We start from the raw sequence: 25,680 nt of genomic DNA, 5'->3' as shown, positions 1-25,680 counted from the left end.
GTTGATATCAAGCACCACTTTGACCATTTTTAAATGCTGTATAATCAGTTCTCGAGATCAGATTTTGGTGCGGTACCACAACCGCTGCCTTAGCTTTTTTTGTTTTTGTTTTGTTATGTATAAATATTGTTCAATAAATATAGGGTAATTTAAAAATAAATAGATTTTTTTTGGTAGCAGAAATTCTTATATCTATTTGCTCAGGTGGAAGAGGAATGATGAAATTGTTTAATAAATGTGTTGAGATTTAGTGAGTCCAAAATTGTAAATTTTTAATGAATCGGAGAAATTTTGGGTAATTTCAAAGGTATCACTGAGTTTATGCACGAAAACAATGATGATGAATATAATCATTTTTTGTGTAACTTGTTGGAAGGTTCACATTTTATCCCTTTAAATCCTGATTTATTTGCACCGATTGATTTTTTAAAAGAAATACAACTAAAAAAAACTGCAATTAATACTCACTAATTTGATACTTAATTCCGGAATTTAATAACATGCATATTTCGTCTTCCAAATATATTTATATCAACATAGAAAAAAGTGGTGCACAATGGGAATTTGTAACTATATAAGCTTGTGTGTGAGTTTCATCGATCGGTGCTGGATGAGTAAGTGGTGAGGGATGGGTATTTTCGTGTCCCCTTATTCCTTAACAAAAAAAAAAAAAAAAACAAAAAAAAAACCGTGTTTTGCTTGTAGATTTAAAACCTCAAAACCTGGTTTAACACACCATTCCTATCGAAAATGCCTGTACCAGGTCATGACCATCGTTGTGGTTTCCAACTTTCCGTTTTTATCTTGATATTGCCATTTGAGATACGGACTTTTCTTTTATTTTGACTTTTCATTTTGACAATTACCTATATTTTTATTTATTCGGTAATTTTGTTATTATCCTTCATTAGATAAAAATCTTAAATAGAAGGTAAACAAATGGAAATACGTAAGAAAGATTTGGTGAAAACTTCATTAATTTCCATTTATTGGTGTAGGAATAGCAACGGATGAGATATTGCTATCCCTACGTTTGACGAAAGGGGAAAAAGAAGTTTGGGGAGAGGGGGTAAAAATGTTATCATTAAAAGAGTGGTAAAATTAATTATATGTGAGAATATATAAATGTTAAATATGTAAATCTGGACATGTAAGGGGAGGGGGGGGCTTATTTATGATTCTTTAAACTTAAGAGCAACATAAACATTTACCAACAACTCATCAGAAACCTAAATACGCTATTTTCAATTTCCAATTTTTAAGTAGCACTCCAGCTAAGAATCATGCAAAATGTGATTCATGGGTTAAAAGCCTACATATTTTTATTTTTTATATTTTGTTTGAATTGCCATAGTAAACAGAAATAAACATTTAATTTTTCATGTAACCCGTGTTCTTAGGAGATAAAAATTATATAGAGTGCACTGTATATTTCAAAATTAAGGGAGATAACTCTATAAATGGCACTCAAATACATTAGAATCTATTCGATTTTCAATGTTGATTACCTCCTAAGAGCAGGCGGATTTGAATGAATAATTACACATTTCGTAGTAGAGACCCATAAAACAACTTAATTACAAAAATAAAAATATGTAGCCTTTTTGGGGTGTATCACATTTTTTTTAGATTTTGCATGATTCTTACAAAGACAGCCACTTAACGAAAAAGTTTTCTGAAAATGATACTTTGAAAAAGTCATGAGCATTATACGTGTCATCAATTATATTCACTTCACGGGTGACTGGCATTTGAATTTGATGTTTTCACACGATAATGATAACATTTTCTAAAACATAACACATTGTATTATATTATTGGTGAATGACCCCCTTTTTTTATTAGATTGAATTGTTATATTTATAAACATATTGAAATATGTTAATATATTTTTTTTATCGACATGTTGATCCTTTGTTGAAGTTAAAATAATTTGTTCAAAATAATCGTCCGGTTTGTTTTCTCAAAATTTCTTATATATTATATAACTATTGTTATAACTACTTGCGAAACTAGATGATGCCAATTCTTTAATATAACGAGAACAAAAATTAAGTGTGCTAGTAATAACCGTATATTGTCTGTTTTTTATATGGTTTCATTTAGTTTTGAAAACATAACTACATGCTATTGATAGTCAGACATTCTCCACCTTTTCATTGATTGATTCGTCAATAAAGGATCGATTTACAGATTTAATGAAATTTATACATTTTATGTAGTAAATATCTGGAAAAATACAAAAGCATAAAAAACAAAAGACAATCCCAAACCATGAAAACAGGACATAGAGACATTCCACGTACATAATGTAAATAACAAAATAAAATATATAGAATTACATATAAAAACAATTAATAAGAAAATCAAGACAGCACACACATTACAAAAACGAAACTTTAGTTGTTTAAAATAAAACCAAAGAAATGGTTGTTTTAACCAACTGAATTCGTATAGACATTGACATATAGGATAGAATAGTATATATTGGTCGAGAGAGTATGGGAGGGCAGTGATTCAAATTTAACATTACTTTCAACATTTTGAAAACATATCATGGGTTAATACATTAGTATTGATGCATTGATATTATAGTCATACAGGTTCCACTTTGTTCTTTCAGTGAAGACTTCTCAATATCGCTCGAACCATGTCCTCCCCATATGTCATAAAAGTATTACGTCTTGTATATAGTAAACATACGCAAGTACTAGAATTGTAAATGAATGACTGAAACAGATTTTAAAGTATGACTCAAAAGAGCAGACAGCCTCGACGGTATTAAGATAGCGTTCTCGACTCCCTCAAGTGGGGGTCCATGGTTTAGATCCTGGTCTGAGTCAGTTCAAAGACTTTGAAATTGACATTAATTGCTTCTCTGCCAAGCGCGCGAAATATAGGGGATAGAGTGACAGCTAGTTTGCATAGAATAATATACCCAAGTCGAGTTGCATGCCTACTTGTGGCATATTTCTTCTGTCAGCTAGCACAGTGAAGAGATGTCTAACTTTTTCGGACTATCACGAAGCTGAGTCTATTCGATTTTTGAATCGTTCTTGTCCTGAGTCGAGTCCTGCATTGCGTGACATATCTGCTATATGACGTTAAACCATTATCAACCAATAAGTAATTAAATGCAGCAATACCCATAGGAACCACAACATTTTCAAATTTTAAATCATTGAAAGTAACGCTTCAATCTTCACGTTTGCAGTAGCGCAATTTTAACGAAGCGATTGATTCGACCTACTTGAAAGAAACAATTTACAGAAAAACAGAGAGACTAAAAACAAATTGTGACATAAAATCGTTTAATCAAAGATTTGGCGTAATATTAGACCTTCAATAAGATATATTGCGAAAGTATCATCAATTTCTATTCTAAGCACATGCTTTTCATGATATGTAATCAATTAAGATTTTACTGGTCTGATTGTATCGGGTTTAAGTATTTCCATTAAAAGACTTGTTTCTTTTCAGGCATCAACCAGTTTCGGTATAAAAGCTTACAATAAACATATTTTATGTTGAATGTCTTGTGCAAGTTTGTAATGGAGCATGGTCTAATTGAAATGAAATCCACTCAAAGTAATGCTACTTTTATATTTATAGCTAAGTCAATGAACAGAAAATTGAAATTTTATGGTAAAACTTATTATCATTTTTAATCCTTCCATTCCGAAAATGCCTACATCCTACCAATTGTTATTTTTTTTTGTATTTTTTTTTAAATGCAAAAAGTTATATACCAAGATCTATTAGTAAATGTTAATAAATTTCCTGACGAAAACATGCCGCACAAAGCATAAATCAATCTTGTTTATATTTGCTGGTATCGCGTCAATGTACATACTACTTTTTCTGAAAGGTTAATAACTGACTTTCATGTCTGATTGCTTGTTATTTAAAATTAATACCATAATTCATCTGTTACAAATATCATACCGAAAATCAATGATAAATCAATTCACTGCTATTAATTACTGAGAACAACATTGTTTTTTTTTCATGCAGGCAGTCTTAAGATGTAAAAGCAGAGTAATTTTATTAAGTGAAAGCTTTCTTAACACGTTAAACCATTATAGCGAAAAACATTATCGAGATTACAGAGAATGGACAAAACCAAAGAATCTTGTCTATATCGCCTATATCTATTGGAATCCAATAAACAACACCGACGGCTGAAAACCTGAAACCTGATCTCCTTGATATCGTTTCGCAATAAATGGTAGAAAAGGACAACAACATACCAGACATAAAATGCAATAGAAGGTTCTCTCTTATCAGATTTAATCAAGGTTTCTCACTTGCTGTTGAGTTTGGATTCTAAATACAAGGAAGAAAAATAATGAAGGTACAAATGAATTGAAATTATTTCACAAAACAGCACCAGGATCGCCAAAAGTACACAATACGAAGACCAAACCGTACAAAATATAAAAAATTCCCATCACGAAATGAAAAGCACGAACCCAACGAAAAAGTACGTGATGTATTGTTTTGGTCCGTTTAATCAGCAATCAAGGGAACCAAGATTCCAGCGGAAATTAAAAGAATGTAATCCAGGGATAAAAACTAGACAGGGAAACAGGCACTCTAAACAAAGAACATGAAATAATCAAAATAATACCGATCTTATTTAATTCTTGATTATTCTGTTATTTTGTTTATTTTTCTTTGTGCTCTCTTTTTAAAGTTCCCTATATACAAACAGACCAGCTATCAATTCAATTTCGCTGCCTCATATAGCAACTCATGTTCAGCTGTACAATGAAACCTGTCTTAACATAATCCTGACTAATCCAAAACCTGTCATAACCAGACACTTATAAAGTCCATTTAAGTCCTCGTGGATCGTTATGGTGTATCCATCTTCACCATGAAAACTGATTTATTCAACGGTTCATAGTTTTCCTTTCCTCCTTTGTCAACCCCGGACTTGACTTTTATGAGCAACTCGGCGGGTGTTTCTAGAAAACAGAGGACGCTTACCCTACCGGTGCACCTGGTCCATGCTCCCAGTTTTTAGTGGAGTCCGAGTTGCCCATATGCTTTTGTTACTTTGTATGTATGATTTTAGTTATTTCATGTTCTTTGTTGTGTATGTCTGTTTTCCATGTCTGGTCTTTGTCCCTGGATTGCATTCTTTTGATTACCGCTATAACCTTGGTTCCCTTGATTAAGGTATCAATTCAATGCGTGTTAAACCTTTGTAAATCGAACAACAATTTTAGTCCTAAACGGATTCGGTTAATGTCTTACTTGTATACACTTCAGAATAAACCAAAACTATTGGGTGATTCCAGGGAATCATTTTTAATTCACACTACAAAAATAACTATCATATAAATATTGAAATTTTCGGTATGCTGTACTCTTGCTTCAAGGAGAAATATCTCATCATCGGGAAAATTAGAACCAAATACATAAGAAGTTCAAGATTGAAAATGAATTATACACAATAAGAACTCAAAACAAAACCAATCGAAATAGGATCCTAACCCAGCACTGATAAGTTTTACCAGAGTATATCAACTGAGCTACAATGCCATAGCTTTGTTTTCAATAGTAGGAACGAAGTCTCAGTTTTTCAGGAGAGTTTGTCGAATTTTGTGCTACTGCTAATATAAGGAAAAAAAATATAGTTAGGGTTGGTAAATATCGACATCGTGGGTACTAAGAGGTTACAACCAAATACCAAGCACTTAGAAAACAGACCTCTTATTTTGAAAAAGGAAGGTTTTAGGATATTAATCAAACCGCTTTCGGTTCTGATTTTTAAAAATAAATTCACACAGGTAGGTAATCCAACCTTTTAAATTTCATACATTGATAGGGTGATCGCTTTCATGGACATCAACAGGATAACATTAATCATGGCATTGACGTAGTGTAACTTTTATCCCTTCTCAGAGCTAATATCCCAGGTGTTAATATATTCCTGATAGTGTGAATTACATTATCCGAAGCAAAACAGATAAATATCATCATTCGATTAGGATAAAATGTAGGTGAAATTTATCGTGCTTAATTTCTAAATTCTAATTAGCGAAATACCGTTAAGAAGACGCGATGATTAACATAACTCTTTTCCTCCCGGAAGATATAGAACTAAATAAAATACATTCAAGGGGCTAATGGTAAAAAAGAATCATTGCAAGTTAAACTTATTTCCATTTTATGAAACTGTTGGTTTTTTCTTGTATTTCTATTATTTTTATATATTTTACGACTGACCTTGTTTTTTTCCGATTTAAGTAGTCAATCTACGTTTTTTTTAACAAAAAAAAAACAAAAAAAACAATAATAAATCACATGTAAAAAAAACTCCAGTATTACTATGAAAACAGCTAGTTTGTTGTTCTAAGAATATACTGGAAATGACAAGAAACCTCAGGCGCTTAAGTATAAAGTACAACAGTGATTCAAAGAGTAATCAAGGGAACCAAGGTTATAGCGGTAATCAAAAGAATGTAATCCAGGGACAAAGACCAGACATGGAAAACAGACACACAATTAATAATGAAATTAATAGTCTATCCAAAACTATTGTTTATATGTCAGAATTTCCGGCATTATTGTAATGCAGAATAAGTATGAATATAACTCTTTAAAATTAATTCTTTAATCAGGTATTTGAAATGACAGAAAGATGTAGAAAACAATATTTGGACATACTGTGTATATAACCATGTATTACGCATTTCTAAGAGATAAAAGTTTTGACAAAAAAGGCAGAACTACCAAATCGTAAAAATGGAAATTTAGGAGAAAAAAGAAAGGCTAGAACCAACAAATAAAGAAAAATCACACAACATGAACAATCCTATAAGTATACACAAAACACGTAGCGCGAACCCCAGCATACTGAAAAGTTAAAATAAACACGCCAGAGCTCGGATGTGACATTGTTGAAATTTATTGACCATTCTCAAAATTCCTTTGAAAAAATATAACTGTGGTAAAATGAATATAAAATCTATATACTGCCTAGAGTTGCTTATCAGTTCAGTGATATTGTCATTACCCCTTCTACTAATAAACCAAGCGTAAATAATAATAAAAGTAATATCACAATGCAAGAATATATTAAATGCAAACATTTCGTTCAACCCAATTGAACCGGGAAATTCATTATAAAAATAAGCGTTTACTTATTTGTTGTTTCTTTAAATATACAATATTTTTACGCTAGTTTCAGGTCATTATTTGAAACATTTTGCAGAGTAATATATCTTCTTTCTAGTATGATGTTAAACAGAGGCAAAAATGAATAGTCCTATCCAGGGAAGCACCATTCTAGCAGAAATCAAATGAATGTAATCAAGGGACATAGACCAGACAGGGAAAACAGACATACAACAAAGAACATAAAATAACCAAAATAATACGTTACAAATCAAAAAAGACAAATGAGCAACTCGGACTCTATTAAAACTGGGAGCATGGACCAGGTGCACCAGACGGGTAAGCGTTCTCTGCTTTTTTAGAAACACCCGCCGAGATGTTCATAAAAAGTCAAGTCCGGGGTAGATGAAAGGAACTGTAGAACTGTGAAACCGAAGGACACTCATTGTTCTATTTAATCGAAGGGTTGAGAAATTTTTTAAAAACTTTTATGCTTGAATAAACACAAAAGAAGAAAAAAAAATGGATCAGAGTGCTCGATTTTTAGATGTAATCATTCAAAATTTTGGCCGGAAAGTAATTCTCTAGAGTTTCCATAAGTTTTATCATAGGATGGTTCATCTATAAAGGAATAACAAGGATTTCATAGAAACTTTTCAAAAAACATTTAAGGTGTGTTGAAGTGGGGGTCACTGGGAATAAAATATTGATGTATGAAAAGGATAAAACCAAAAGAGTTCGAAAATCTGTCAAAAATGGCTGAATATGACCACCAAACATTTGTAGTAAATATTCGTAATGTGATAATAAAATAGTTATGATTCATTTCTTTATATTTCGAAGAAGACAAAAAACAGTTATTGTCCTTGTGGTATTAAACCAATGTTTGATACATCCAAGTTGTATTGCTAATAAATCAACGAAGTATGTGACAAAGTATTTGAAGTCGACTATAGCAGTTATCATTTCATACTTTGGACGAAACATTCAGTTGCATTAAATCTATCTCAAGTTTTTTCATTTAAAAAAAATAATACCAGTATAGGTTAAACTGATTAGCAAACTTAATGTTTTTGAGAAACACTTACAGGATCCAGTATGCTTTATGACGAATTTTCACAACTTAATTTTAAAATATTTCCAGGTTGGCATTTCGGCTAAAGATCAAGCAACATACAGCTGAATACCATTTAATTAATAGCTAGCGTTGTTTTTAACACGCGAGTTGAAAAATATCGCTTTCAACCCTAAAACCCCTTGTTAATAGCCAACTAGTCATATGGTCAACTATTCCTTATTTTGACAGAAAAGAAGCTTAAAAACGTGCAACCGACAAATAATTGAATAATTGAATATAGAAAAAAGTTGTTCATATCTTATGACATGCGAAACTTAAAAACACTGGTGAGAACTACATGCAATATTCATGCGCTATATGAATCATACATGAAGATGGCTTTTTAAAAGGTGACTGCAATATCTCTTGGAGTTACTTTGGCTTGCCGAAATGTCTGGTTTAGTTTTAGTATAAGTAACAGCAAACTAATTCATATAGAAATAAAATTATAAAAATAAAAATAATCCCCCTGACTATTACCCATTTTATTTATAACTATAAAAGGTTTTGGAATGGGTATGTTGGATACTTTATATTTAAGGCAACTAACATAATGGATATGTGACTGTTTTCCAAGAGATTTTGCTGACCATGTCATGAGTTTGTCAGTCTGCTTGTATTTGAGAAAACCATTACGTTGACAGGTCGAAACAGCATCGAATAACCGAATGAATAGATTGCTCTTCTTTATCTTCTCGTACATCATTTTTTTTTTATGAATTGAAAGTATCACCAAGATGATAACATATTAGAAACGGTCATTTCAATCAAAAACGTAAAGGTAAAGTGAAGAAAAATAAAATAAATGAATGAAAAATTCTTAAATTATTTATCGACGATGAACACGTCAAATAAAAAAAAAAAACATACAACACAAAAGAATAAAAAAAAATGCTAATTAAACTGGCATTAATCAAAGTTATTCTATATTTTAATGATGGAAATGATCAATTCCACTCAACAAATATCATATTTAATTGCAAAATTGTTGGTTGAATATAAATCAATTCATTTCTGATTTCTTTTAATGAAAAGTGAGTATAATGAATTGATTTCATCTTCAAATTTCTTTACATTTTTGGATGGAAATGCAAAAATGATGGTAATTTAAGATCTCCTTCGACTACAACCGACAGTCTCAAAGGGATAAATATTCACAACAACTGTTCTACGAATTTTAGGATGGTCATTGACGTATCAACGTCAAGGTCTCAGAATACGGAATTAAAGCATTATTGGATCATTAACCCTTAAATATGAATTAATTCATCTCTTATCAGTAATCTCGGTCAAGAAAGCTGGTGACGTTGATATCTTTTACCATAGTAAGCTTTAGATAAATCGATCCAAAGTAAATGCGATTTTCAAGTCACAGTACACAACGTTTTACAAAAAGCACACTATTGAAGCCAATAGACGCCAACACCAAATAGAAAGAGAGTTTGTTTCCATTAATTATGAGTCAAGTTAGTGCCAAAAATAGCAAAGTTGCATTCATTGATTGGATTACTATATTTCAATATGGCATTGTTCATTACACTATGACTGAGCACAAACTGCAGGAACAATAAATTCCCAAAGTGTTTACCAATGATGAATTTTGAAAATCAAACTTGTTTATACATTACATATTTATTTTTAAAAAGTTTATTTCGTGTTACTTGTAAAATGCAAATAGACATAGGAATACCATGAACAAATATGAAACATATACATCACAGCATATTAACAAAATATGAACTCAATAAATTTCTTAACTGAAATACAAAACATCAGTTTTGTCATTAAGTTTAGAAGTAAAACTATTCAAACAAACATTAAATTTTGTATCAAGGATTTATAGGAGGGTTCGTTTCAAGGTCCAATAGTAAGTGTCTTTACAAAAATTAGACTTTTATAACAGAATAAGTTTAAAAATCAAAAATAAAATGAGTATTGTTAGTTATTAGGCATAATCTGAATGAAAATGTTAGCTCACCATTCATTGGCACAAGCATTGTATGTGTTCAGTATATGTATACTTGAATATTAAGGTGTTATCAACCTGAGAGCTTAGTTAAATATTTCAGGGAACATTAATAGTAGCTTAGTCTAACGATGTGTATTCTATGCATACCAAGCACTATATCAAATTAAAAAGTTCAGTTGTTGTTAAAATACAAATTTAAAACCTTTACAAGATTTACCCAACAAATAGTAAAGCAATTATATTTAGTTTATAGAATTGTAAAAATATGAAGAAAAAAAAACATCCCTTCATGTCGGAAATTGCTCAGAAATTATTTCGGCCGTGTAATATTTGAAGTTACATTGTTTGGGTCTTGCAGCAGTAAGCAGAGACGGTTTATTAATTTGAATAACATCCATTTCCCATAGGTATTGTGAACCAAACACTAGACGTTAATGTGTAATTGAGTTTCGACAGAGAAAGAGTATAATATGTAACATCAAGCGATAACATAAGAAACCCGTATTTATAAGAAAGAATCTGAATGTTGTAAATAAAACTTAAGTTGCGTGCTTGTGACCATTTCCACAATATTTCGTATCGAATGTGATCAAAAGAAACGTTATAATGGTAGACATGGCTCAAGAAACTCTATCCAAGCGTCATATTCAATATTACTAGTGGTCAGACTTTATCAGTCTAGTGAGTTATGATTGGTCTTATTTCATTACGTCTCTATAGTATGTATAGGCATTCAGACGGTATGTATCACAGTCTATAGTGTCAATGATTTATTAGCAGCCAGATTTATGTGGTTGATGGAGAAAAAAAAACCTTTCTTTTATAATTATGCGATGTAGATGAATTGGTGATGTGCAAGTCATAATCCTTATTAGTAAAATAAAGCATTATCGGAAACGATATTTTGATTTTATTCCAGTGAATTCCCTTGTTTTCAGATTAAAATGTGTTTTTTTTTTCAAATATTTTCTTTTTCACTTCAAAATTAGATAAAACGTAATCTACTACAATACTTGGTTTATATCCGATAACTAATATATAGGCCAACATCAAACCGATCATTGGATATTTAAGAAAAAAAAGGAAATGTTTTAGACAGCATAAACATCTGGTAAGTGAATAAAAAATAGTTAATTTAAACTTATATGTTTTGTTCCCCCCTACCATTTTATATACATCCCAAAACATTTTTCTCTCCTTGAAAATAAAATACAGCACTATATGTTGATGCTACCTCTCTTGAGGTCAGATTTTGAATCTATAAAAGAATCTTCATATTGTTAATCGAATGCTTTAGGCATCCCAAATAATGAAGACTAGTATATGAAGGATTATCTCTAAAAAAACTTTTTTCAGAATTTTGCATTCTGATATCTTATTTTAATTTTTTAACTTAAAATGTTAATAAATACATATCAGACAAAGAGGTTATAAGATTATATATATTAACTAAATATTGGTTAAAAAAAAACGGTTTAAGTTATAATGAAAAAAAAATGAATTTCAACTTGACCTTGAAATACAAACAATAATGTCCACTGCTCAAAAGGTGTGGATACGAATTAGGTAGAGCAAACATAATGACAGTTTTAAATAGTGTTGGGAAGAATAAGGTAAACTTATATTGTTCTGTGTAGCAATAGAATCGAAACAAAATAGTTAAATATATTTTTTCTAATAGTATTAAAATTGATAAGGTACTTGAAAAGCAAAGAACTGCATAATGATGAAACGAATAAGGTAAAACAATAATAATGACTGTTTTAAATAGTGTTGGAAAGTACAAAGTAAACTTATATTGTTTACGGTAGCTATAGAATCGAAACAAAGTAGATAAAATTACCCTTTATAATAGTATTACAAAGAATGATGTACTTTAATAGCAAATAACTGTATAATGATGGATCCTATTTTTGTTCCAATAAGTCGCCGTTAGTTCAGAGCTGATTTATGCAACAGTAAAATAAGTATAGAGTTCAGAAGCAATTTGTGCATATTAAATGAACTGCAATAAGAGAAAAAGAGAATTAATATATTTTTTTTCCTAATTCAGAGACCTAAAATATATCAAGGTCATTTGTTACAGAAGTTTTCAGATAGCTAATCAATTTTCTGAATTCAACTCACCATGTGATAGAAGAAGAACTTTGATACGAACTGCTATAATGAGCGGCCCTTATCGGTCCATAGACTTTCTCTTCTTATGCTAAAAATTCGGATCAATATTTTTACTTCGTGAAGATAATAATCTGATTTAAGCATTTATTCCAATAAAGATTATATTTTAACAGATGTCACAGTGTTCTAAATACCAGCCGTTGATTTGTGTTTATTGACTGTGATCCTAATTCCATTTAAAAAAAAACTTTAATTACACCCATTTTTTTACAATATTTATTGAAATTATACGAATGTTGAACAATTAAGATTGAAGCATATTGAAAATTTATGCAAAATAATGTGTGATCTTTTAAAATCGAGTAACACATTGTATGAAATCATTTTGTAGAGTTTGAATATTTTATATTTGAAAATATGGTTTAAATTTGAGTTAAAGCCGGAATTTTCCTTGTATGTTTCTGTTTGAGCCAGGATAGAGGATCAAGAAAATGCTTTTATGCAAAAACAAAAGTACTTTTCAATTTTTAGGTAGAGCGCACGTGCGAAACGTATTTAATTGTAGATTTCATTGTTTGAATATAAATGCAGATATTTTCTTTCTTCAAAGAAATTTTGAATTATTATTTATAGTAACTCAACTCTACCTTTTATTTAATTTTGTTTTCCTCAGTTGAACCCATTACTTAATTACTGATAATGTCCACTGTACTGAAAAGAAAGAGTTTAACTAATGTTTACTATACCAATAGTGCAATTTCCACCTCTGATCTATAATCTAGATTATAATTCACAAATCAATCCCCAAATTTATAAAGCCATTCAGGATTTGAAAAATTACACAACGTATTATTGCTGATGACTAGCAATTCCCAAAGCTCTTTTCAGTGCACAGTACACAATCTACATAAAAAAGGCACGGTTTAGTACTGCGTATGGTACGGGTGTAACACTTTTGAAATAGTAACTCATCTGCAAAGGAGGTTGCCAATAGTATCGAAAAGAATGAAAGACAGAAGGAAACTGTTAATGTTCAATGTTGTTATTGAGTTGGAAACTGGTCTATTTTTGATTTTACACACGAAACGTACATTTCGTACGAAATGTATATATATATATATATATATATATATGTATATATGTATAACAAACATCTCAGAATGTGACGACTCTATTCGCTACACTGCTCCATCGGATCAAATTTTATACAGGGAAGATATATAAACATATAGAAAGGTCTGAAAAATTCCCAACGATGTTAGAACTGTCTTATTTGCGATGCAAATTTTTGGTCGTTCCCTCCGCGGGACTCGAACTCGTACCGCTGTGACATCTATGGCAACACCGCCTGCACAAAGTCCAGCACCCTAGACCACTCGGCCAGGTAGACTATATAAAAATACAGCTTTCGCTGGCCGGGTCATTCCTCCCTGTAGGATTAATGAAGGATTAATCTAGGGCTGTAATTTAGTACACGATGTATGGTAGTACGGGACAGTTCATTTAGGTGTTATTATTTAGGATAGAGGATCAAATTAATGATGCATGTCACAACAAATCAATATTATACAAACGTCTCAGAATGTGACGATTCTAGAGAAAGCTATATTTTATATAGCCTAGCTGGTCTAGGGCGCTGGACTTTGTGTAGGCAGTGTTGCCATAGATATCACAGCGGTACGAGTTCGAGTCCCGCGGAGGGAACGACCAAATATTTGCATCGCAAATTGGACAGTTCTAACATCGTTGGGAATTTTTCAGACCTATATGCAACTTATGAACGACATCTACAGAAAGTGGTTTATTTGTCAAGTCTTATGACTGTACATTCAAAAATACGTTAGAATGTTATATCTGTAATTCGGGCATTAAGTGCATTATGTAAGGTCAAATTGAAAAAAAGCAGGGGTGTTTAATAATTGATATGACACACTGTATTTTTTTCAGATTAGATTGAAAACTGCGTTTGTAATTAAAATTGATAATAAAAGCTACATCAAAATGATACTAGCAAATATTTCAAGTACCATTTTGTTGTGAGTCGAGGACGGTTGTTTAGTTTTCATGTCTTATAGTAAACGATTTTATCGCTCGCTTCCTAATTACTTATAGCATTTTAAATATATAATCAATATTTACTGAAAATAGCAAAAGGAAAACTAACTATATCTGTACTCAATATATTCGTTATAAATTCTACTGATATGTTGCAAGTTGCAGATGTGGAGTGTCTATTTGTGGTTGATTTAATTACCTCCATATTCGAGAATAATTGTAGTCTTGATTGAGTTATATTTGATGAAAGACGTCATCCATGATGCAGCAGTAAAAAGAAGCAAACAGCATCATACACTAACACAACAATGTATGAAATGAAATAAAGTGAAATCTGTATAACACAGGTCTGTAACAGACACTTTAAGAACCTTAACAAACCGACCACTTGTCTACTGTTCAATAGAAGTTCGGTTTAGACAATTTTCAATGTATAACAAACAAACAAAAACAACAACAAAAAAACAAAACAAAAACAAAAACAAAAAAAAAACAAATGTATACATTTTGCTTCCGTAAGAAAACGTCTACAAGAGTTTTGTTGTAGCATTTATATTTATACTGAAAAAATACAATTAAACCCGCCTATACCTAACCCTATTTGGGCTGTTATATTTGTTACATTTCGTCAGTTGACTGTTTACCTAGGTTCCAAACACTTTGAAGAGACATGGAAGACCTTCAAACAGGTTTAGACTGGTTTTCGAGTTATTCAGATAATACTGTATAATAATTGTACATGAAACCATTCATAATACTGCACACATCATTTGTTTTCGCATGAGTTTAGTAAATAGTTATTAATATACTGAAGTACATGAAATTGTCCTAAATTTTCGTTTAATTACAAATGCATCTTATGCTTAAATATTCGTTTAATTCAAAGTTGTCAGTTTTTAGTTCTTGCATAATAATTGATTTTAGAGTTACATATATTTTTAAAATCCAGACAAGAATAACAGTAAAAAGACGACGTAGTTGTTGACGATTGAAAAATCTAGCAACATCTACAGGCAAACCTGTCTTGTAGAGGAAGAACACAATCATGGCAAGATAAGTGGTTTTTCAACACAGGTTAATTTTGAATGTAAAACAATTTTATTAAATTTTAGAGTGCATTCAGACAGATTATTACTGAATGCAGGTGGTCGCTAATGCAGGTTTGATTTATCTATTAAGTCCAAAACTTTACAAAAGCCATTACAGTAATATGAGAGAATTATTTTTGTATAATGTTTTAACAATTGCGAGTTTTTTAAAGAAGTTTTGATTTGAATACTTTTCACTTGATAGATTTTTTTTTTAAATCATAAATATTTTTTGTTTTAAATCACATTCATATTTACACTTAAAAACTCGTAAGTGTATCAGCTATATATTTGGTTTAAGGCTTTGAAGTAAAATTGAACCTTTAAATGACAAAATAATGAACCAGTCTTAATTTTCAATTTTTATTTCATTTTTTTAATAGGGTCCATAACAGCGATCTGTCATTTTCAATCTCAACTCCTCAAGACGAAATCATTAACCATATATGCATCAAAAACTTGAAAATTGGTTGGTTGGTATGATGCATCTGTGTCGCAAACATTTATATAAAAGCTATATTTTCAGTATATTTGCTTTTATACTGCAATGAGGTTATTTGTTAAACGAATAAAGGTATACGGTTATTTTTTGCTGTATCCGTACAATAGCAGGTTATCGACGTTCTGGCTCCTCCCACCCACGTGATCGGCGGAACTACTTTTTTCTGGTATGCAAAAATTAATCATGGCCGCCACCATAGACACGATATAAACAAATTGCGATTGCGTATCCGGTTAATCTTTTTTTCGCTGTTTTGTTTCGTTTTCACTTTTTTTAGCTGAATGAAATAAAAGATTTTATGTAAACCAAATAATGATTTTGTTTGTATTTTTTTCACTGTCATATATATAGCAAATCCCAAATCTCGTTCAGATTTGATTCATTACCAGTTTGCAGACGACTTCCCCTGTCATTTCAGTCATGTCGGACTCGGAGCCAGAGTGTCCGTCACAATTTAACATAAACTGGTCCCTACTTAAAGAAATTGAAGCATTACAATATGATAAAACTCTTGATGAGACAAATGACCAGGGAACTGTATGCTCTTGGATTTATTACTGCCTAAACCTCAAGATAATGAATCAGAGGAACGCTACACTATAGATCTGCCCATACAACTGCCTCCTCTTCTTCAAAAATCTCAAACAAATATTTCAAATCCTAAAGAAACTAGTGCACAAATTTCACCCCTGAAATCTACTGCCATATACCAAACAGAAACAAGTCAGCTTCCACCTTCCTCGCGAAATTCAAAACCTGAACGTTCTTAAAATCGACTTTACAACATTTAAAATATTTGTATTTATTGTGCATTTTACTTATTTGTCTCTTGGAATTATATAAATTTTGATACATTGCTGATTTTCTTCAAACGGCTTTGACGGATTATATGGTGCGGATTAAATTTCAATGTTTACTGAGTTATGCGCCATGAGTATTATTTTTTTTCTTCCGGTTTAACAATCGGGACTCCTCAGGGGATATGCATTTTAAAATTTTATTTTAAAAATGTACACACGCACAAAACTATTAATATAACAGGATAAAAACAATACAGGTAAATTGTATTCTTGTATTCGGCTTGGAGCGGGGGAAATAGCTCGGCGGAGCCTCGCATTTCCTACCCGTTCCGTCGCCTCATCACATATCTTCAATAATTTTCGACAATGTACCTATATTGTATATTTAATTGTAAAAGAAACACGATTGCTTTTGAAAATTAAGTTTTCATATGTCTCATATGTTATACATGTGTGAGTTTGTATTTTAACCCAGGATGGACTTTCGGGTCAGAAATAAGTTACTTGTACAATAAACTCTTCAATTGAAAAGTAAACATGGATTTGTCTTCCGATACAGTTTTATCTCCAATATAAATACAGATTCATTTTTGTTATTCCAGACTAAGTTGTCCTTATTTTTCTCACTTCGCTTACCACAAAAATGACTTCGATTTTTATGTAATGTTCTGTAATGTTCTTATTTGGGTATCTAGTGATTTCCCTTTTAAGCGTATTGTGTGATAATTCTGTTTTTGTTTTTTTTTGTTTTGTTTTTTGTCAAGTACTTTCTATCAAACTTTGTTCTACTGATTCAAATACTGTAAACTTATCAGTTTTCACGGTGGCAAATTTCGCGGATTCTGTCAAGTAAGCATATTTGTGGTATAAATTTCCGCTGTTTTAAAACAGTAAGCGCTTAATAGTGTTAAAAATATCAGTTTTGTGGATACTGCCTTTTCACGTTTATTATAGAAAGTAGCGAAAATAAGTACATCGCGAAAATAATTCATTTACAGTACTACACGTGTCTTCAAAATTCGTTCATTTGAAGCTAAAAATAGGATGCAATATAATTTTAAAAACTTTTTTAAGGTTTACAGGTTGTAGACAATATGAAAGTGCGTTCTAAAAAGAAACAAGATAAGTAGACATAACACATATTACAAAAGCGTACAATTTCTTCTCAAACTTTTAAATTCTAGACTATTGCAAGGCTCTTAAAAGCAAAAACTATTCGTCGTGAAAAGGTTTATCATGTAAACCACTTTGTGGACTATTTTAAAAGTGTTGGCTAAAAAGTGGCTTTAATTACCATGGAGATTAATGTCATTGGTTTAACTCTTGAGTTATCAGAACAAGCTTTGAAAAATGACACACACAATGAATGTCCATAATTTTAGTTTTATCCTATCTCTCTTTTTTTTTTTGTATATTCAGGATAAAATGGTATCACAATTTGTCATGATTGAAGTAAAAATCGCTTAATGAAGTGCAATTGAAGTAAATTGAAGCAGATAGTGAAGTTAATCAATACCTCCCGTTCTAGATCGCGGAAGGTCAACATTACTGAGACTTAATTTCAATATAAGCCCACAAATAAACTGGAAAGCTTTCCATCTTTAATACTTTGAACGTCATACTTTTAACCCTGTGAGAAACTGTGTTGTATTAAAGAAACGCTGTTTACAAAAAAACATACTAATTGTATTTCACAAATGACAAAGTTCCTGAAACATAACAAATTTAAATTAAATCCCAATTGAAGAGTCATAGCTTATTATGTTTTAACCGGATATTGTTATGTTCTATTTTTAATTTTCACAATTTAATATCAACTCTGTGTCAGTAAATAATTGGTATTAATTTAATAAGGACGTAAAATCCAAAGAGAACGTAATTATTTGTAGGGGCGCCATGGTGCTTCTGGTACTGGAATGATGTATTAGCAGTTAAAACAATCACTATTTGGAATTAACAGAATGAAATTAAACTATTATCTTAATATTTAATGGAAATGTGTGTTTTTCAATTCATATTTTCTCATTGTTACGAAAATGCATTTAACACTATACATAGATCAACGAGTACCATAAAACACCAAACATTCGATATTTCTGCTTTACTTTGAATTGCACGATGCATTATTATAGCCAATAGTGCGTGTTTCAAAGGGTTTCAAATAAGTACAGGAATAAAAATGTTTACTAGTTGTTTCTAGACTACATTATTTTTTTAACAAACATTTATCAAATTCACAGTGCTTTTCTCCTACTAACAAACATACAGTTAATCTATACATAGGGCTGCATATTCCATAGTGGGAGCAAACCGTTGTGTTCCAATAAAAAATCGGTATTCCAATGAAAACAAACAATTTACACTTCGTCGATCCCTTTATATAAAATGTTTCCTGTTATAACCGATCTCTTTTAACACTTCTTGAAACAAACCATTTTTTTTAAAGATCCTATTCAAAAGAATTCAATAAGCTAAATACTTAAATTTCATTATGATACAACTATTTTTTTCACTAACAATTCTCTCTTCGGGGATGTTTAATGCATAAAGTATTGATATTGAACCCTTAGCATAAGATGTCAAAGCGAATGAACCGTGATACAACGAGCTAAACGACTTGCAAACCTCTTCTCTCTACATAGGTTTTAATGATAAGTTAATAAAGGTATTTTCCCAAATCAAACAATTTGTAAATACTTTAGGATCGAGCACAAAAACTTCTTCAGTTTTGAGTCGAACAAGAAACCACTACCACTCTTAGCCACTGAAACAGAGACAATTACCATACAGTAAGGTCTGGAACACTCAAACTGTCTTTGATAGGATACCATTTTATTCAATTGTTTCATGTCGTAAGTGGTCTGTGAATGAAGTCTAACAATGTGTGGGATATGAAGGCGACTTCCTTTTAGAACTTCTGAATAAATTGTGTATGCTTTTTTTTTAAATTTTTGAAACAAGGCTATTCCAATTTTGCCTATTGTATATAAGGAGTAACAAGAATAAGATACCCAATGAGACTGCAACACAGATAAATCTCCAAAACCCATAGCAGATCGTTGCAGACGAACCAATGTTAGACGGCATGTAACCCAATCTTTGTTGGGCAATACAAAACATGTGATTAAAGAGAGATTACATTAATAAAAAAAAATACCTATTTATATGGCGTGTAAGTACAAATAAATAATGACATGAGTAGCAGTTTAATTTGGCAAACTAATCGCAAAATTGATTTTTGCATAACTTTAAATCAAATATTCAAATACCACCAGCAAATGCTTACGGTTAAAATCACTTTCATCATCAGACAGGATTTCGATATACTTTCTAACTCGACATAGCTTCGTTGGACAACTTTTAACCTTACCTTTGGTATACAATTTCTCGGTTAAGCACTATCATTGGTAGAAAGAGTAATCAAGGGAACCAAGGTTATAGCGGTAATCAAAACAATGTAATCCAGGGACAAAGACCAGACATGGAAAACAGAAATACACAACAAAGAACATAAAGTAACTAAAATCATACATACAAAGTAACAAAAGCAAATGAGCAACTCGGACTCCACTTAAAACAGGGAGCATGGACCAGGTGCACCGGTTGAAGAAATTAAATATTGTGAAAACAATACGTCACATTAGATATATTCAGTGGCGGCATGGACTACGCTACGGATATTTTTTTTTATTTTTTAAGGTATCGTCAAAATACAAATGGTAGGAAATAAAGAATGTGTTGATGTATTGCCTGCAAATGACAACTTTTTCACTTGATTTGTGTAAGATCAATGAACGCTAAAAGTGTGTTACTTGTGTTTCAAGTTTAACTTTAAATCGTGAATTAGAATTAGATGAGTTATTAACATTTATTGTAATGATAAGTGAATTCGGTCTTTCTTCCTCCTAAAATGTCACAACACAAAATCTATCCGCCGATAACAGATCTAAAAATCAATGCTGAAAGTAGCGCGAAAGATTATGGATAAAATCTATATAAATATTTACATAATCCAGTGGTAATCGTGAATCAAGATATTATATCTCGTGCGAAGAACGCTTTTAAGATTTAATTCACCAGTTCCGCGAACGAGTTTAATTTGTGCGTTCATATTTTGATTATTTACTCTTTCCAATTAGTTATCCATTTAGTAAATGAAATATTTATTAGGAATGTTTATTCAATGCACATCTTCAGAGACTGTTTATACAGAAAGGTGGACTATTCTTGTTGTTAGTACTTTTAGTTTTTAGTCAAATTTGGGTTTGTCATTCGGTTTTGAATTTATAGTCTTTGTAAGAGTAATCAAGGGAACCACGGTTATACCGGTAATCAAAAGAATGTAATCCAGGAACAAAGACCAGACATGGAAAACAGACATACACAACAAAGAAAATAAAGTAACTAAAATCATACATACAAAGTAACAAAAGCAAATGAGCAACTCGGACTCCACTTAAAACTGCGAGCATGGACCAGGTGCACCTGTAGGGTAAGCGTCCTTTGTTTTTCTAGAAATACCCGCCGAATTTCTCATAAAAAATCAAGTCCGGGGAAGACAAACGAGGAAAGGAAAACCATGACCCGATGAATGTATCAGTTTTCGTGGCGCAGATGGATACACCATAACGATCTACGAGTTCATGATGACGACCGTAAAACTTCTGTAGTGATGACTTCAATCTTGTAGCAAAATAACCCTGTTCCAGAAGCCAATTTGTTAGCGCGGTACAAAAAGTCTGCGTAGTTTCGGCAAGCTCTGGCATAACATATGATTTGTGATATGAACACTCCATACGCATGTGCTGAAGCGATGTTGCCACAGATGAAAGGAAAGTTGACAATTTTGAATGAAAAGTCATCATGTTTGTCGTAAAGTGTGATCAACAGTGTTCCTTTACCATCGATTTCTAAGTGTAGGTCAAGATATGAGGCTGACCTCACGTGTCTGTAGTATCCTTTATCTCAAGTTCTTTGGGGTAGATGCGATGTATCAAATCCCCGAAATTAGGATTGTTTAAAGATAATACGTCATCTCTATAGCGAAATTATGGTATAAAGGCAAACCCGTGTGTATATTTATCCAACAAAGAAATCTTTTTTTTATTTGAATCGCCAAGGGATAGTGATTACATCGGGAAGTACATCGTTTGACGTTCATAGGATGAATTCGAAATTGCAGTATATTTGTATTTGTTTTTATGATTTTTTTTTCTATTTTATTGAGTGACTTTTCTCTGGATTTTGATTTCCCTTATCTAATTGTTCAAATATTATAGTTAATCGGGTTTATGCAAGATTCTGCCTTAATGTATAAAATTTGCATTTATATGTACTATATAGAAACAAATCATTTATTTGATATAAATAGATTATATTTGTAGAACGGATTTGCTAAATGATGCACTTTGTGTAGCGTCGTCTCTATGCATTAGCCTAACGAGTTTCAGGTCATGCGGTAGGAAATCACTATCGTCAACTACAGGAATTAATGACGATTCAAGAATGTCATTGCAATATGCATAATGAACATAGATTTTAACGATGAAGTGTTTTTTTTCCTAGTCTTTTTTAAACTATTTATTTATTTATTTGTCTTGATGATAGTAAAGTATTTTCTGTCTTTTCCATCGCTAGATTAGATGAAAATAGGAAAAAAAGGAACAGATATCGTGAACCACGACAAATGCACTAGCGTAAACACATTAATCAAAAATAGGAAATAATTTCAGAGAAAACCGAAAGATCTTCAACAACTGAAAACACACCTTGAAGCAAGCTCTGATAGGCCCCGACAACAATATTTATACAAATCGAGGTAATAGAATGATTCTTCAAATAAGTAAAATATCAACATAAAAACATATCAATGAATAAATTGTCCGAACTGTGGACAGGCGCCTGTCTGTGATAGTGTTGAACTAGTTTTATAAAGCTCCTTTAATGTAAAAAAAAATGAATTGAAACAACAAAACAGACACACAATAAATTTCACACAATAATAAATCAAATTCTATCCAAGGAATATCTAAACATGCACCAAAAAGACAAAATGAGACATTCACTAAAAAAATAATCGAAACTACTGAAAGCTAGCCCAGAACATATTAAAGAATGGCAATAACATCACAACTACTCTGCTTTTCTAGAAACACCCACCGAGTTGCTCATAAAATGTCATGTTCAAGTGTAGACGAAAGAGGAAAAGAAAACTATGACACGTTAAGCAAATCAGTTTTTATGGTGCAGATGGATACACCGGAACGATCCACGATTTCATGAAGACAAGAGTAAATCTTCTGTAGTTAAAACTTCAATCTTGTAGCAACATAACCCTGTTCCGGAGGCCTAATCTTAAGAAGTCTAGCGCGGTACAAAAAGTCTGCGTGGTTACGGAATGCACTGACAAACTTATAAGTTGTGATATAAAAACTCCATACGTGATGCTGAAGGCATGTTGCCTTTGATGGAAGGAAATACGGAATGAAAAGTTATCATTTGTCATATATTGTAGTCAACAGTTTTCCTTTACCATAGATATTTAAGTATAGTTCAATATATGAGGCTGCAGTATCCTTTATCTCAAGTTCTTTGAGGTAGGTACGATGTACAAAATCCCCGAAACTAGAACTATTTAAGGATAGTCCGTCATCTATATAGCGGAAACTGAGATTTAAGAATCTAGCTAAACGATGTTCCTTCAAATCATGGAACCCTGTGTATCCACAATTCTAGACGTGTGCTGTGTAAGAAAGTTAGCTATCGACGTCTAATGTGAATGATCTTGTGATCGTCCTGTTTGGATCGATGGTTTTAAACTTTTCTTCGCTCAAAGGCAGAAAACATTGATACTTAAGGAGGTAGACCAATGGTAAGGGACATAACTCATGAAATCAGTGATATGTTTGTATTATATTCAATTTCACCAAAGCCTCTAGCTTTTGTTTGAAACAGAATAGAATGAATCCAAGTTAATTAGATGTTTACATAGGATTGATGTAAAATACTTAATACAAACGTTTGAATGATTTTTAAGAGTTGTGTCCCTTACTCTAGGTCTACCTCCTTAAGTGGTAAATGAAAAGTAAGAAAGTAATAAAGTAAGAAAATATGTGAATGTTTCCACCTTAATGATAACAACCATCGCCATAACACAAAAAAGTCCAAGAACTCATTCGAATGTCGCACCAACCATTCTTCCGGTCAAACTTTAATTCGGTCCTTGTTTCTTGTTGCAAGAAGGAGAACAACGTACTCACAAAAAAGAAATTACACCAATAATCAATTATATGCTTTGTTCATCATATTATTGGATTTTTCTTTGATTTCTTAAACTTTTTCTCTTGGGACCAAATGCCTTTGTAAAAACTAAAACTTAGCAAATAAACAGTGAAAATTGACGTTTCCAAGCAGTCGTGAGTGTTTGACTCCTGTAGCGGAAAGTTCTTTGCAAAACTATAAGCCGATCTATGAAACGTTGCATACATACTAAAAAAACAATATTCCAACTATAAAGGCGTTGTTAAGTTGGAAACTCAATCAAAATGCACGTGCTTGCCTTATTTTCCCCTATATGTCATTACCAACGAAATCGAAAGAGTCGACACTTCTTGGGTGTACACTAACCGGGGTGTACTATAGCATACTAATACAACTGTTACCAAACTATTGGTCAATACCTCAAACATTTTTTTTTAATTAATGGTCTTTGTGTATTGAACACTTTTAAAATGGGTTTTAGCAAGCTGTCACTGTGTACAATAAAACTGCTAGTAATGTTTGATCTATCAAAGGTTTATAGATCAATCGTGAAAAATATATCAAAATAGTTATACTTACCTTGGGTAAAACAAGGTTTTTATCGGTATTATAGCTTAGCACGGGTATTTTTAAAGGCGTTGTTACTAAATTCACAGAATGCAATGTTTCACTAGATCCTATGACAATGAAAGCAATTATGTTGTTGTTTTCAAATAAAGAGCACAAACCCCTTAAAGTACCATCTATGTTATCCCGGGCGTCAATAGCAATTCCATGCAAAGATACATCGTTGGTAACATTCTGACCAACGTAGTTGAATAGTATCCTACTAAAATGATCATAATATTGTATGTCAAAGACAGCTGCAATTGTAACATTCGGTTTGTTACTTCCACATGCATTTAGGAAAATTATTAGAAGAAAAATCTGACTTTTAAGCATTGTTAAATCCTTTGAAAAGAATGTTTTGTCCACTGAATCATATTGGTATGCTTGATTTAATATCCATCCATATTCCTTGAATGAAATAACAATGCTCTCAAGAAAGATAAATAAGACCAGGGTCGTGGATTCATCAAAAACTAATAGATTACCAAGTTCCAAGTGTCTCGATAATACTCCTAGAAAAGACTTTTTTTTTAACCGTCTCAGCTTCTCACGATTGATTTTTTAGCTCCTATCTATCCATATATTCCGGTGGATTGTTTTATCTGCCAAATTTAAAACAAATGAAATCGTGTTGACTCTGGTTAATTGGTTACAACATCTAGAACAATATCTTTCCAAGCAGGGAAGGTTTGAACAAGTGTGGTGTGCGCATCCATACGTCTTGTATTGAATCAATTATTTCCTTTTTCTTTATTATCAATAAACCCATATAGCGCTAACTTAGATAGAAGGAAATCAAACTGCTTGTATATCCATGATAAATAGCTCCCTTTCATTCACTGAATATGAAAAAGAGATGGTTCCTGGTGATAGAAAAATAAATTATAGGAAAAAAATGTACCATTACAAGATAACTTTTTTCAAGTGCAATCAGTATTTTTGGCGATGCCTTAAGTTCTCAATAGATGAAATGTCGGTTTGTTGACTTCTAATTGGTATAACCTGAAATCATTTATCCACCACAGCGTTGGATA

At 31.7% G+C, this 25,680-nt stretch overlaps 1 protein-coding gene across 1 annotated transcript in view; it reads right to left on the bottom strand.

The window, feature by feature from the left end:
* Positions 1-25,680, bottom strand: part of LOC148628905 (glutamate receptor ionotropic, NMDA 3A-like) — a 52,633-nt gene extending 26,953 nt beyond the window's left edge. Inside the window, exon 1 of the mRNA XM_088540497.1 lies at positions 24,617-25,680. Within this exon, the coding sequence (XP_088396623.1) occupies positions 24,617-24,979 (363 nt within the window). The 5' untranslated portion in view covers positions 24,980-25,680. The remainder of the gene's footprint in view (positions 1-24,616) is intronic.

Source organism: Perna viridis, chromosome 1 (assembly GCF_037379345.1).
Source record: "Perna viridis isolate PV_CMFRI_1.1 ecotype Kerala chromosome 1, ASM3737934v1, whole genome shotgun sequence".
Lineage (NCBI taxonomy): Eukaryota > Metazoa > Mollusca > Bivalvia > Mytilida > Mytilidae > Perna > Perna viridis.
The sequence above is the reverse complement of the archived record's forward strand: the minus strand, read 5'-3'. Positions and strand labels throughout refer to the sequence as shown.